The sequence below is a fragment of the Cyprinus carpio genome, chromosome B14 (assembly GCF_018340385.1).
Source record: "Cyprinus carpio isolate SPL01 chromosome B14, ASM1834038v1, whole genome shotgun sequence".
Lineage (NCBI taxonomy): Eukaryota > Metazoa > Chordata > Actinopteri > Cypriniformes > Cyprinidae > Cyprinus > Cyprinus carpio.
The window spans coordinates 9,192,760-9,210,048 of NC_056610.1; the positions used below are offsets into that span (position 1 = coordinate 9,192,760).

General features: G+C 33.8%; 1 protein-coding gene across 1 annotated transcript in view; it reads right to left on the reverse strand.

Moving 5' to 3' along the window:
• Positions 1-17,289, reverse strand: part of pigg (phosphatidylinositol glycan anchor biosynthesis class G) — a 132,488-nt gene that overhangs the window by 80,562 nt on the left and 34,637 nt on the right. Inside the window, exons 5-6 of the mRNA XM_042737966.1 lie at positions 9,059-9,197; positions 5,266-5,478 (exon numbers count right to left, since the gene is read on the reverse strand). Of these exons, the coding sequence (XP_042593900.1) occupies positions 5,266-5,478; positions 9,059-9,197 (352 nt within the window). The remainder of the gene's footprint in view (positions 1-5,265; positions 5,479-9,058; positions 9,198-17,289) is intronic.

Genomic DNA, 17,289 nt, shown 5'->3' on the forward strand with positions numbered 1-17,289 from the left:
ATGCAAAAACACATAAAACTGTCCATGAAGTCAATGCAATGTCATTTGCATACTAAAAAGCATGCACTTAAAATTGCATCTTTATAAAATGAGCCTCTTTGTTGCAAACTGTTTGGATGCATAAAAAATTAATTACATTAAATTACTAGCCAAGTTACCTTACGATAATGGAAGCTAAATAACTAATGGATGCTAAATGAATTACCTTAAAATTCAATATTAACTGAAACTGCTATGGCAACTGAAAAAGTTGCATATGACCTCTTCATCTGTAGAGCAATGGGGTTGTTCGTAATATTTACTGCAAGCAAAAAAAATCAACCATATGAGCACTTGTGGCATACAGTACAATATATTATTATGATTTTGCAGGATGTGACTTTATATACTATATAAGTAGTATGCATGATCAGTGCATCTTGCATATGAATTCTAATCATGCATGCTGCTTAGGACAGATACTGTAGTATGTGAAGCCACACATTCCTCCAGGCCATGTGAAACCTGTGAATGTTTACCATTTCTTTCCTAGAAATTTTTGTTTTTCCCGAGCATCTATGTAGCATCTTAATCTGCTGCATCTTGTCTGCGTGAACCCTAAAGACAGAATGGTGATAAACCAAAACGCGATTTGCTGACAGAGATCATTTTAACCCAGTGAAAAAGTGATGAATGGGACAATTACTGAGCGTTAGCGGGTAAAAACAGAACATTAGAGGCGTTTTCACATGAATCTATCCTATTAATAAATAAACCACTCTGCTAGAACGTTCATCTATTGTCATAACACAAATAAGCAAGGCTGTGATTAATCAATTATATGATTATGCTGAATTAGCTCATGAATCCATGTCAACTGTTACACAGTGTTATGACAGTGAAACATAGCGTTATTTCCACAGTATCAGCTAAAAGTCATGCATATTAGAGCTGCAAGATACATAATAGTGTTACGGCAATGAGAAACCTCTGCCTGTGAGGATGATTCTCAGAAAATGGTCTGTCCTCTCTTAGACACAGCGGCGTCTGCTTAATAATGAAAGTTTAATTCACAGCATTGATCACAGAGCAGGAGAGTTAGAGAAAAGCCAAACGGAGTATCCACTGGGATGAGACTGGAATAATGGGGATTATTCATGAATATTTACAGCTGGAAATAAGAAAGAAAACAAGGAAAGAGAAGGGACAGAGAAGCAGATAGATTAGATAGATCAGATAGGATAGATAGATAGATTAGATAGATTAGATAGGATAGATAGATAGATTAGATAGGATGGATAGATAGATAGATAGATAGATAGATAGATAGAGGGGTAGATAGATAGATAGATAGATAGATAGATAGATAGATAGATAGATAGATAGATAGATAGATAGATAGATAGATAGATAGATAGATAGATAGATAGATAGATAGATAGATAGATAGTTCATTCTAATGTTACAGCTCTATCTCTCACACACAAACCCTTGAGCTTCACAGTTTTGTAAATGAATGAGGAACAGATTGGACTTGTGCAGACACACACACAACATCGGGAGATCAGTGAAGCTATTCAAACAAACCGCAGCACACAGTAGGACCCATGTGTGTGTGTGTGTGTGTGCACGTTCAGACTGTGCTTAATAATGCAGTTCATAAAGCATTCCAGATGAAAGTGCTGAAAAAGGCACAAAAAAAGACACCTCTGGGTGTTTTGGAATGGCACACTATCATACTATCACTGTTTTTACAGTATGCAGTATGTATAGTGTGCAACTGTGCATAGTGAATGAAATACCCAGATGACATCCTTCATTCGCCAAATGTGCAGCATAGTTATATATAAAGTAGTTACAAAAAGTAATTCACTTTTTATTTATTTCCCAGATTTAAAAACAAATGTATGCACTATACAGTATTTACTACAGACTGCAGTATACTAGTATGGAGATTTTTGAGCATACACACACAGTGAAAAGCAGGTCGAGATCTCTAGTGTGACTCAGGGTTCTGCTGCATGTTGCATTTTAATGGTGCGCCGTCATGAGCTTCAGCTCTCAGCGTGTTACCGTGGGAAAAGTGTTATCAGGAGAAAACCTCAGACGTCTCGCTTTCAGGTCAATGTGCTTAGAAAAACTCTGATGAATGATTCTCCCCTTAATCACAATAATTCATCTGCAATTTAATTAAGTGCTTCATTAGGCTGCAAAGCATGATGGAGAAGTTTCTACATCCCTAAGAGAGCAAGACAGACATGGGTGAAGTGAGGTAACATCTGCCTGTACGTCACACAGAGACTGAAGAGCTGACCTCTAACAATCTCATATTTTTGAATTTCCTTAGAAAATGGAAGGACAAAAGTGGGCTGCGGCGGTATGTCGTCTTCATCAATCATATCTCAACCTCCACACGCCTCTCGAACCTTCACTCGAGCACAGGTCAAATTCAATGTCTAATGCATATTGTACACAAAACAATGTCAAGAGTTGGCTGAAATAGTAAGTTTTGATCTGATTGGCCGGTTTTACGTAATTTCCAGCAGTTAGAACACACAGGTTTAGTCTACATCAGAACATAAGGAATCTCGAGAAGAACAGGAACTATAGGACTATGAGAAGAAAAAACAGAAACAGTATTGTCTTTACAGAAATGTTTGTACTTCTATTTAAATGAAAAAAAATATATATATTTGTTTCTGGCTTAACAGATACTAAGCAATACATAAAGAAAAGTAAAACTAACAGGCACAAACAAATGCAGATAATAAACATTTTAATAACATTTTAATAATGTTTTTTAACAAAATGTTTTTTACCCAGATCTAGTTTTAGCAAATAATAGATAAATCAATTATATATATTTCATTTAATTTTGTTCTCAAATATTTATAAAAACAGTAAAATATAAAAAGTCATTTATATTTTAAAAAATTAAATGCTAATAATTAAAAAGTTATTTAACAATAAATATGACATGTACATAGTCTTAAACGTCAAAAAAAAAAAAAAAAATCAAACCATATGCATGAATAAAATTGCATATGAAAAGCAGACTGCCACATTTTGTGCACATATATAAACAGTGTTTACATAAAGACAAGTCACATTTTCATCCCGTCGCATGCTCTCATTCAAACAGCACAGGCCAGCTGTGAACAAAATACGCTCTGCCTGCTAAGTATATTCTTCCCACCATAAAAGCCGATCCTCATCCAAGGGAATGCATCAGTATCTGTGCAGCTGCTCGCGGATTGACTTTGCTGTGCACTCATTTGAATGTCAATCTATTATTTTGCAACAAATTTAGATACATGCACACACAAACAAAATGAACTCTTCTGATTGCTTCACATGCCAGTCAAACAATCTCTTCCTGTCTGAGTGGACAGTTTGTAGCCAGAATAAGCTGTGATTCAGATTCATAACAAGTCAAAATCTCTGGCTACACAAGACATACACTTCTAGAAAACAGCAATAAGAGTCTGTGAAAATGTCAGCAGACATCACCATCAAACACTCTAACCCTGTATAAACACACTCACACCTCATAACCCAGCAAAACACTCAATACTGTAAGATGCGAGAAGTGAATGAGCCAGAGATGGATGTTTGTGGGAGGCCAGATATCCCACTGAGAGAAAATGCAACCAAACTGCTAAAGAGACAGCGGAGGACACACAAACACACATACACACACATCTAGGCTTGGGCTAAAGGGTATAAATTCTCTATTTTTATGGATTTAAAGTGCTGTAAATGCCCAGTCATGTCTGTGTACTCTAACCCATGCTCTTATGTCAGGACAGCGTTTCATGAGCTTGTTACTCAAGCAGCAAAACAGGAAAACAAAACTGAACTGGATTGAAAACTAAAGCATAGCACAGACTACAAGACTGAAGCTTGTTGCTTTTTTGAGACAAATGCCCTAGTTAGTAGTCAAATGTAGTGCGAGAGTGTGAGAGACATTCTGAGAGACCATGACTCTGTTACTTTAGTATTATTTATAGTATTTAATAATATTTAATGATTAAATAGCAGATTCAGTTTTCAGTTTTATTTTTTGTATAAGTTTTAAAGTGTTAGCAATTTTGTTGCATGCTTTTAATATTTAAATTTAGATTGAATTTATTTTTATTTCAGTTTTAGCTTTCCTTAAACTTAAACCTAAACCTAAACCTTAAACCAAACCTTAAACCAACCCAAACCAACCCAAAACAAAACAAAACAAAACAAAATAAAACAAAATAAAACAAACCAAAACAAAACAGTTTTTGGCTTTCAAGCTTTTCATCAAATATTTTTTCTGATATTTCTTAAAATTTTATTTCAGCTTTATTTAAATTACTGAAAACAATTTTTAATAAGTTTCTGTTGAAGTAAAAAAAAGAAAACACTGCATGTGTGTAACTAGTTAAGTTATGAATGTAAAGTGTGAATCATCATCATGCACATCAACAAGACATCAAAGAAAAAAAAAGTTTTGCATTCAGACCTCATCATTTTGTTTTTTCAGACAATATTTGAGTACTTCCATCCATCCATCCATCCATCCTTCCATTTTATCCATCCATCATCCATCCATTTACACTAGCATCCTATTCATCCAATTATACATCATCTATCCATCTTTTTGAGACAATATTTGAGTATTTCAGTTCAGACAAAAACTCTTGGGAAATCTCTTGGGACTTTTTTACACTTCATGCATCTTGATCGATCAGACTGATATCCTATTGGATGTGCTTTCCTATTGGAAACTCCCTTTACACTTGGCCTCCACATAATGGAAACCTACAAATCCTGTGCTATATGCAAATATAGTGACATTTTCTTCACGCTTATGCCAGTCAGCAAAATTTTCTATTGAATGCTCTCTTTGCATGACAATTATGGGCTTAAGCTACATCCATGTGTCTCATCAATCATTACTAATTAACATGTGGATTGTGAGGCTCTCAAACTTCCACTGCTGCTGATGTTATCTGTCCAAATAACCAGATTCATTTACAGTTGGCAGAGTCAGACCTTGTATACATCTTAAACCAGAGGTGACTGGACTGCTATACATCTCATCTTGGGACCTTCTGGCTTGGGACATGAAGTTATTGTTATGGCCAATAAGTGCCTCTCAGATCATTTTCCCGACATACGGTACAAAGAGCCCAATCACTAATGCGACACCGGGAAGCTAATCAAATTGCTATGTGTTTGAAACTGCATCAGATGGTTTGTTGACTGATCATGGCTTTGTGGGAAAGCTTTGTACTGCACATGTGAACTCACCCTTGTGGAAGGTGGGATTGCTGTCCTGTAGGAGGCGGCTGACCTGGTGTCCATTGATCTGGAGGAGGCGCAGCTGTTCTCTGAGCGATAACTCCTCAAACACAGCTGGAATCAAATGGCCCACGCTGTTCTTGGAGATGGGTAACCCCAGACCCAGTGCGAGGGTGGGGGTCAGATCCACCTGCTCCAGGACCCCCGGCTCCTCAAATCCCGCTGCAACAGCAAGATACGTGTCATTAACAGTTAACTGCTCACCCGCTTGAGGTCACTGCACACTGAGTCCGATAATTTCATCTGAAATTTTTGAATGTTAAAAAATAGATGTGATAAGACGTTGTGTTAGTCAGGTTTACACACTGCTTCCAAAAGAAGTCTGTCATAAACATTTTTAGGTCAGGTTCGATTTTCTACATTTTTTGCATTCGTAGCAATTATTTTGTGAGGTGTTTTGATAATCCCGCAGCTCATTGATAATGGGATGGAGCTCTCCTTCCTCTCTATGCAATCGCACAATTGGATGAACCTAATATTTCCTTTCTTTTTCTCTTTTTCATTCATCCATCCATCCATATTTCTATCCAACCATTTATACATCTATCATTTATCCATCCGACCATCCATTAATCCATCAATCAATTCTTATATTCATCCATCGGTCCATTTATAAATCTATCCACCCTTCCATCTATTTATACATCCATCAATTTATATATCTATCCATCCATCCGAAAATGTTCTACTACTGTACTTTTGTTCCCGTTCCAGCGCTGTACTGCAAACTGACACCCAAAATGAAGACATATTTACATATTAATTAATGAATGCAGATCACTTAATCTCTAGCAGGAAGTTGGTCACACTAAGCAAAAATTATTTATACACGCTAAATCTATAATATATTCTTCACATCAACTTCAGCGTTTGATTAAGTCAGAGTTTCCTGCACTGTGTTACTGATGAATCTGTAGTGCTAATTCAAAAATGCATCTATAATTCAGCTGAATGGCATTGCATTGCTTTTGCACTGTCCTCGCTGGCTTTGCACAAAAATAAACACACATATCCTTAAAAGAATCAGTAAATCAGTTGTTAAATCTGACTGAATTGAGTCTGGTCTGAATCGCCCTGAAGACTCACTTTGCAATGTAAAATTCCACTGGAGTTACAAAGACATGAAGGAAGTCAATTCAGGTTAAGTTTCTGCATATACAAAAAAGTAAAAACAAAAATTCAGCTGCTTATTAACAAGTCTGCCATGTCTCTCTCCAGATGGCGCTGGTTTTACCTGAGGCTATAGCAGTATGACGGACGATGAGGTCAGCATGAAACGCCGCATGCAGCGGGTGAGAATATGAGCTCATCTTTAAATAAAAACAGTGTGCTGCACGAGAAAGCTGGTGTGAATGCGTGTGTGTGCGTGCGTATAAATGAGTAAGAGATCACAAAAATAGATCAGGCAGGAAAAGAAACAATTATCACATTCACCCTGACAGTCTGGTGTAGACAGATGCTTTGCCACTCCACACTTTCATTTAGGAGAGAAAAAGAGAGAGAATATAGGGATGAGTGGAAGTGGATAATGAGCATCTCTCACAGATTTTCACACTCTAGGGCGTGAGTATAGTGTGTGTGTGTGTGTGTGTGTTTATCCACACGTGGTTATAAGAGCATCATGTGCTCGCTGCGTGTACTGCGTCACATGACCAGCGCGACATCCGATCAATTACACACGTGTGTGTGTGTGTGTCACAATCAATTACACACTAGACTCAATGCAAATTAATCCATTATAAAACAGTAGGGAAAAAATGAATTAATGCTTCATATTATTAGACAGAGATGAATCAGTGGGTAATTTAAAACCCTCGGGCCGTAAAATTATCCAGCAACTCACCGCAGAATCCCTCTAATGCAATCAGACTGTCACAGACATTTGTGATTTAATGTGCAGCGAACAACTACATGGGTCTATGTAGGATATGTGAGAAGGAGCACATCTAGAAAGCCTTACAGTAAAAATTTAACTTTCTACACTGTTGTTGAAAAGTTTGAGGTCAACATGTTTTTTTTAATTTTTTTTAAAGAAATGAATAATTTTATTCAGCAAGATGCATTCAATTGATCAAAAGAATGTAAACAATATTTTTTCACAAAAAAAAGACAGCATTCATAATAATAAGAAATTACAATGACGTCTGATGAACCATGTTACACTGAAGACTGGAATAATGGCTGCTGAAAATGTATCTTCACCTCACTGGAAAAAATTACATTTTTAAAAATATGTATATATGTAAAATCAAATCATAAAATCATGTTTAAAAATATTTTATATTTTATGAGAAAGATTTTATGGGTAAAAAAAAAATATAAAATAATAATAAAAATTATAATACAAAAAAAATTTGAAATATTATTAGAATTTAGAATTATTTGAAATATTTACCCATAGAATTTTTCTCATAAAATATAAAATATTTTTAAACATGATTTTATCATTAAACAGTCAAGGAGATGACATACTTTTAAGTAAAATCAAATTTTACAAGAGAAAAAAAATTACTATCTATCTGATGGGAACTGACTGGATTGAAAAGTCAACATTCTAAACCAGAATAAAACAAAATTTACTGTAATTTTTACTGAATTAATGCTAACCAGCATTAAATTGCAACATTAATTTTGAGGACCAGAGAGGATGGAAATGATCATGAAAAAAATAATTTTGGCTGTCTCTGATGCAAGAAACCTAAAAATGCAATGAAAGAATGCAAATAATTGCAAATGTGCAAGCAAAGAAAGTGTGAAACACATCAGGCTCTTTTTAGTGGAATAATTGCCCTTCATCAGTACTTTAGAGATATGGTCTTGATTATGCAAAAAAAAATGTCTACAGTTTAAGCTCTAACAAAAGCAGGTCCTATTTTGTGCTCTTGCAAATGATTTAAAATGCAAGAATGGTTGAAAGAACTCCTAAACAGATGAACAGTAGCACACAGCTTTGCACATTCTAAGAATATCTTGCACAGTCATTAACACTGATCTGAAAAATGCAACTGTTTTTGATTTAAGCATTGTTCTGCATTGTGCTTACAAATAATCTCTACTGAGAGTTTGCTGAAACAGACCTTTGATTCTGTGAGACTCTACTGTAGCTTCCTGTTCCTTGAGTAAAATGGTAAACAACATTATTAACTGGTGCATCAGCCCCGTGTCCCTCACAAAGACATTAATTGTCTTAAATGCATGTGTGAATATGCTGGTAGTTATTTGCCATTTTGATTTAAAGCAAGATAAAGATGAAAAATCATCCCCCCAATCACGCCAACTCTCAGTCTGGGGACTGATTTACAAAACTGTTTATTGTGCGTAAAGCTTCTTTGCTGGAGACCGAGGACTATTAGAGCCCTTGTTTAGCTGGATATCTGTCATACAGCCATTATTGGATATGGCTTAACCATTGTGGGAGGAATTTTGTGTATGGATTGCACTAAGTCTGGCCAATATACTTTACTGAAGAAGCAAGACATCAAATATACAACCCAGGCTTAAAAAAAAAAACTTCACTTTCAAACAGAGAAACTTTGGGACATCAATAGAAAATCATCCAAAATGTTTTTCTTGAACTTCAAAGAGTCACATATACTTTAAGTCTGGAGGAGAAACTTTTCATTCAAAACACCATGAAGTGTTTACACCATCTAACATAGAATCTTCTGGCAAATCCAATAGACAAATTTCTCAACACAGAGTCTTCTTTAGAGAACACCCACCAGCAGCCTGTGCTACTCACCTTTCCTCCTGAAAGTGGGGCTGATGAGCACAAGGGGCGTGTTAATTTCCGGCTCCGACGAACCGCCGTGACTGCCGGTTTCAGACATGCCGTGGTCTCCACACAGAACCAGTAAGTTGGGCAACGTCCCTTCAGATTCCTGAAACAGAAAAAAAAAAAATTAAATAAATAAATAAAATAAACAATCTGATTGAATATACTTACTAATAACATTGCTAACATTTATTCTATTAGCTAAAATTATTTATTTAAAATTTTGTATTAATAAGTAAACATATTTACTTAAATGTAACATCACTACAGACATTTAAAAAAATTGTACAAAAAAAAGTAAAATAATCCATTAAAAGACTATGATATTATTAACTTTATTTAATAAAATTGATTTTTTTCACAAAATAAATGGTTCATTTGGTTTTTTTCACAAAATAAATGGTTCACGGTAGTGCTGTCAAATTGATTAATCGCATCAAAAACAAAAGTTTGTGTTAAAATAACATACTTCTAATATTTATATGTATATATATATCTAATGTGGGAAGTCGTGGCCTAATGGTTAGAGAGTCAAACTCCCAATCGAAGGGTTGTGAGTTCGAGTCCTCGGGCCGGCAGAATTGTTGGTGGGGGGAGTGCATGTACTTCTCTCTCTCCACCTTCAATACCATGACTTTGTAGTTGCCCTTGAGCAAGGCATCGAACCCCCAACTGCTCCCCGGGCGCCGCAGCATAAAAATGGCTGCCCACTGCCTCCGGGTGTGTGTTCACAGTGTGTGTGTGGTTCACTGCTCTGTGTTGTGTGCACTTCGGATGGGTTAAATGCAGAGCACGAATTCTGAGTATGGGTCACCATACTTGGCTGAATGTCACGTCCACTTTCACTTTCACATATATATATATATATATATACATATATATATATATATACACATTATATAGGAGTATATAATATATATATATATATATATATAATATATATATATATATATACTATATATAATATAGACACACACACGTATACACGCAAACATAGATTTAAGAAATTTATTTATATATAACAAGTCATATATATATATATATATGTGTGTTTGTGTAATATTTATGTATATATTTCTTAAATATATACATGTATGTTTGTTTATTTATATTTACTGTACATGATAAATACACAGTACACACACATATATTATGTAAACATAAACCTTTATATTGGATATCATTAATCGCGATTAATTGATTTGACAGCACTATTTATGGTTATTTCACTCTTTGTTTAGACTATGATCATTTTAGACATGCAAAAATGTATCATTTTTATACATATAAAAACATATATTATTTTTAAATACAATCAAAATATAATATACAATATACATAACATTGTATAAAAACAACAAATAATAAAAAAATAAAAAAATCACAATCAATCACCAATCACCTATTTCAATAAAAAAAAAATTATTTACACACACTAACAACAACTACAAAAAAAAAAAAAACATTATTGATGGTCAAAGAAAATCAAATTCTTCAAAAATTCTGCAATGTAAATTTTCCTAATTTCTTGTCAGTTTTCCCCAGATCCTGCTGTATATTTGTGTACATTTGTGCATCATACTTTCTGCAAAACTTCTGCAAAATAAATGTTCTTAATTTCTTGTGAGTTCGTCGCAGATCCGGCTGTGTGTTTGTGTATATTTGTGCATCATGTGTGTTTGTGTAAGCGTGCGGGAGAGACGCTGGAATGCTCTTCTCTCCACTGGAGCAAATCACCGAGGTTTTAGCGCTAAGCCGCTGGGGACGCGTCTCTCTCTCTGCCATCAGGGATGTGAGGACGCTCGGCTCTGTTTCACATCAAAGAGCCTCTCAGTGCGTCAGAGCACTTGATTCCCTCAGTGGCACTCTGAAGCTGTACACACACACACTAAACAGCCGTCCTTCACACACTCCTGGGCCCTGTACCGCTGCGCTCACAGCTGGCCGTCCAAACGCTCTTACTGCCACTAACACTGATGATGCTACGCTTACAACCAGTCCTCTGCTCACAGCGGTCCAAATATTCATGAGCCCACTAAACGTATGCTAATTACTAGCCTTCCCTCCCCCCAAGTTAATGCACGCTAATGACAAGCACTGTGAATAAGCCATTTGAAAACGCCACCTCACTTGCGCCCTAATATCCGCCAGCGGTGTGGGGAAATAATTGCGCATTGACAGGTGTGATTTAAGTCACAGTGGCAGAAAAACGCAAACTGTAAATTAGCTTAGGAAATTCCTAATATGCTGTGATTGCCCAACACATCACTGTCAAGTAAAAGCTAAAACCATTCCTTGTGTACATTATTATACATTAAAGGGGTAGTGCACGCAAAAATGACAATTCTGTCAGCATTTACTCAACCTCATGTTGTTCTAAACCGGTTTCTTTCTTCAGTTGAACATAAAAGAAGATATTTTGGAGAATGTTGGTAATCAAACAGTTGCTGGTAGCCACTGACTTCCATAGTATGAAAAAAAAAAAAAAAAAACTATGGAAGTCAACTAAAAACTGTTTGGTTATCCACATAACTTTCCCTTCAAGGCATCTAAATACTGCAAAATAATAATAATAATAATAATAATAAATAAATAATCAATCAATCAATCAATCAATCAATAGGGAAAAACACATAAAATATAAATAATACATATGAAATCTAAAAAATAAAACTGTATGTAATTACTAAGAATAAATAATATGCAAACAGAATAAAATTATGCACAAATATACAAAATATATGCAAATTACATTGGCTATGCTTAAAATTGTACTTCTACATAAAGAAGAACAATTTTAAATAAATTTATAAAAGAAAATAAATAGTAAAAAATAATCATTAATTTATTTATTTTGTCACATATAAGAGAATTTAGGCAAGAAAACATTTGCTTAACTGTCATGAAAATAAATGTATCAAAATCTGAAAATACAAATAGGCTTCATATTCCATATTCATTTTTATTCTGATTTATTTTCAGTTTTTTTTGACAAGCCGCATGAATAAAGCCATTTGAAAATACCAATTCAAAGGGAAAACAAGATTTTTTCTTACCTCATTGATATTTTTAAGAAATTTAATTCTAATAAAATTTTCAGAAAACAAGACTTAAAAAATTCCTTATAGTCAATCTGAATTTTGTAATGAAAAAAAGGCAAAAAATACAAAATCTTCTTTTCTTATCAGAATCAAGTTTTTTTTTAAACAAGAAAAATATCTAATAATCTCAACTGTTTTGAATTTAGGATTAAGTCTTTAATTCTTTTTTACTGTATTAAGCATAAACTCAATTAATTTGGACTTTTTTGTAACTGACTTAATATCTTGCATTATACTTTTCAAGTAAATGCATGAATCTTGACTGAAAAATGTTTAGATATTTCTACTGGAAACCAGACAAAAATGTTGTGCAAGAAAAAAAAAATATATATATTATATATTTTTTTTTCAACATAAAATTTATTACATATAGCCTACTCTTTTGGACCTGAGGGTGAGTAAATGACAACCAGCCTGGTGGCCAACTAAGACCAGAAAACCACCTTGGGCTGGTTTAGGCTGTTTTACTGGTATGAAAACTTTTAAAAGACCTAAAAGGGACAATACAACAGATTCAACAACGAAGCTTTGCTCTAAAATAACACTGCATTACAGGAAAACACTATAACTATTCCTACAGTAGATGGCCAATTTCACCTCAATAATGGCATGAGGATGGCCACCATAAAGGGCCGTGGGGGTGTCCCATCCGCAAATGCCTGTTAGCAGTGGCAGTTTTAGGGCACTTGTTTTCCAGCGGCGAGCCAGAAATAAACTGCTATCAAACTGAGGTGCAGTAATGACTGTAACACAGTGTTCGAAAAACAACAGTAAAAAAAAGAAAAAAAAACAAAAAAGCAAGGAAAATAAATAACTTGATATAAGAATATAAAGCGTTTTTTCTTTCCCTCCTCTAAATTGTGATTTACTGTTATCCTCTGGGTGCCTGCGTCTTACCATAAAAATGCATTGAAAATAGAGCATTTCCCCTTAGGACTTACTAGAAAGCTTAAAGCAGAACAAAACTAATAAAGAAAGGCGACATTAAAGGAGCTTTGAAAAATAATTCAACATGAAGCAACCATTGGGAGTTCTTTTAAAAAAGTCAAGAGTTTCAGACTTCATTGCAGGAATGAGTGCAATGAAATAGAGATGCGTGTGAATTTATCTCAGTGATTTGTTGAGCGCTTGGATGTGGCTGAATCAAACACGGTGTTAATGTACGAACTGACTATTATTTGAAAGCGCAAAAGTGATTTCTGACTTCAGGAAAGAGTGATTTGGTTTGAGACAAGGAGTGGGAAAAATGAATAAAAAATGAAAATGGAACAAGGTAAAAGAATGAAAAATGCCCCCTGCCATTTTAATAGCACTGCAGGTGGCTTTTCCAAGAAACCTTGAGGAATTACAGACGGCTTAAATGAATAGTTCCGCTAAAGTGAGTCATTATTTACTCACCCTCATGTCATTCTGAACCCTACGACTCTCTTTCTTCTGTGGAACACAACAGGAGAAACTATGAATTCTAATTTTAATCTTTCCTCTTTAAATATCATGTACATATGATATGCATATTTAAATTTGGCACATAAAAATGCAATAAAGTACAATAAATGTATGATTTTTGTTTTAAGAATTTAGATGCAGGTCATTTTCGGTTAACTTTCAGTAAATAACGACTTTAGAGGACTTCAGCTTATAAGTTGCAGGGTTAACTGAAACTATTCAAAACTGCTTCTGAAATGAAATAAAATAAAATGTTTAAACTGAAGTACAAAAATGTTAAGTTTAAATTTTAAAACTAAAAATTACTGAAATCAAAACTGAAATGAAAATAAATCTAAATAGACATTAAAAATGTCAAAAGTGCATACTGTACGAAAATTATTAAAACAAACTAAAATGCAAGTGAAGACAAAAGTTAATTCAGGATATTAATAAATAGTATATTTGCATATTAATTATTAAGTTGTCTGGACCACATTTATGTTGCTTTTTTGTCCTCCTAATTATACATTTGTATGAGAGCAGTAGGATTTAAAAACTATTCATGTCTTTCCACATCGTTATGAGTGTCTTTACTGTACACCCAAGAGCAGCACGAGCATGCTTTCAATTGTCTCCTTTTGAAGAAATAAGCTCATATGGATGTGGAATGATATTTTTGAATACTGATGTTTTCATAAAAAGGTAATGGATCCCAGACAAGGAGAGTGGGGGGGAGGGGGGGAGAAAGAATAAGACAAAATAAGACAGAGAGTGAGAAATAACAGAGAGGGGATAAAGGGAATAGGTTCAGAAAAAATAAAAGCGGTAAATCTGTGAGGAGATTTCACAGGCACAGAAACCAAACCCAGACGCTTCTTTTGCCACTTACAGCGATTCCCCGCACAGCACCAGTGAGAAACGTTCCAGAACCATCTTTTAAATATTCAGGAAGTCGTTTAGGCGGTTTTCTCATGAGATTCTTTAATGCTGGCCCTTTTTTAATTGAAGGGGAGAACAGGGGACGCTAGTGCAATTTCAGAGAAAAAGAAACTTGTGGAGTTTGTGCAGAAGCCAAGCTATTAAAGGAAGGGGGGGGGGGGGGGTGTGTACTCATGATGTTCCAAACTCAAACTTTCCTTCATCCATGAAACACAAAAGGAGGGGGTTGGAAGAATGTTCATGCTGCTCTTCTCAATAGAATATAAACAATATACTGTTTAATCATATATTGTTTAATAATGATGTATTGTAAATTAATGCTGATTTACAAATATACCCTACTGTTCATTATTAAATCGTTCTGCAATAATAATAATAATAATAATAATAATAATAATAATAATAATAATAATAAATGATTATTATTATTATATATTAAGGTACATTATATATCTTATATACAACTTGAAAAGTATATGTAAAAAAATCTTCTAATTAATTATTTTATTAATATTGGCTATTACTATTGATATAAACTACTATAATTAATATGTATTGTTATAATCACAATCATCATAAATTACATTATTATTATTATTATCTTAATATCTTAATACAACCTGAAATATATATGTAAAAAATTTTTAATAAAAATAATTAATCTTAATATCTTAATACAACCTGAAATATATATGTAAAAATCTTTTAATAAAAATAATTAATCATGTTATTAATATTGGCTATTAGTATTGATATTAACTACTATAATTCATATATTATTATTATCAAACTTAATGTAACAAATGTATTAGGGCATGTAAAATATAAAAACATTATTACTATCAAATTAATTGATACAACTTGAAGTATTAAATTACAATTTTACATTATTAGCAGTAATCAGTATTAAGTATTGAGATACTCAGTTTTTGTTAATACTTTGAATTAGATTTTACTTTTATATTTCTTGCTTTCATTTTAGTTTTAAAGGTTTAGTGTTTTTATTAGTTAGTAATTTTTAGTTTTTGTTTTTCTATACAATTATTATTAATTAATTATTATGTTTATTATTCAAGAAACAGAAATGTTTTTTATAGATTTTGTTAACTATAATAACCATGGTGGTAATAATAATAATAATAATTATTATTAATATTATTATTATCATCATCATCATCATCATTATTATTACCACTAATTTATACAACTTATAATGTTATACATCTATTAGTATATGTAGAAATTAAAATGAACCAAAATTAACAAACACTGTAAATTACTGATCATTGTTAGTTCATGTCATAATAATGCATTACCTAATGTACATTTCTGTTGTAGACATCAATTCTAGCAACATGCAGAAGTCCTGTACATGAGCTAGAAACCTTACCCATGATGCTCTAGGGCACAGTTATCAAGTAAAGACAAAACTGCATCTCAAAGAGACTGTAGAGAGTATTTTGAGTCGCTCTGGACTAAATGCATTTGGGAAAGAACAAGTAGCCAGACGAGGCAGTGCAGGTCACGGCAAGTGCTCAATAACAGACTTTCAATGGCATCAATTAATATGCAATTTCAATTTAAACCGAGCAAAATGTCCAAGGTTTTTGCAATGCAGCAATATTCATTACAGGAAGATGAACTTGCTTAGGAAATCAATTGCAAAATCAGCAAACATGACCACTTCCTCTACGGATACTTTGTCCCAAAATGAGGCGAATGGGAGATTTGCATGTAATTATTCAGAGTAGACACAAGAAACCAGTGTAGGAGAATGTATAAAAGCGTGGCCCAATTTACAGTCTCAAATCTCGTCTTCACAGGAGGGATATGGACTTGGAAAAGGAGGACAGGAAATTAAAGCGTACCATTATGTTCAGATTCTCTGAAGTGTTGTTATTTACACGACATGCATCGGTTTGAGTGGGAATAACAGGATATTATCCAAACTCCCACTTCAGGCAAACAACCTCCGTACAAAGACACCGGATGCAGCTCTGGGGTCCTGTGGCCCCGTACGGCCCTGAAGAGGAGGAGAGAATATAGCGCAAGCCAGTGGCTGAAAACAAGATCTTCTATTGTGCCCAGCCTGAAATCCACGGCTTCCTTTATGGGATTTTGCTGCACCACACAAAGGTATGGAAAGATTGTTCTGTTGGAGGAGAAATGAATTGATGTGTTCATCACAGAGGCTGTCCAGGGAACGTGAGAATACATGAGGAGAGAGAAAAAAATGATGTAGTAAGACAGGAAGAATCGCACCAAACTAGTACAAACCCAGTCTCTACAACATGAGCGTTGGATGGCAAAAGGCGGCGTTGTAGGAGAGTCAGAGAAAGACTCAAAATAAAAAAAATAAAAAAAACTCAACAGATCTTTAATCCGTGGTATATGTATATTTGTAAAATGCATATTTATTTGTAGTAGTAGTAGTAGTAGTAGTAGAAGTAGTAGTAGTAGTAGTAGTAGTAGTAGTAGTAATACTATATTTCATGTAGTATTTAATATTATATATAATTATTATATTTATATTAAAATACATTATGAACAATCTTTTATTATAAATTTTACTTAAAAAATTTTAATATTATTATTATTATTATTATTATTATTGCAGTATAATAAAATGTACATATAATCATTGAAATAATAAAACATTTATTAATTTATAATAATAATTTTTATTATTATTAGTAGTAGTAGTAGTATATAACTGTCACGGCACGGTGT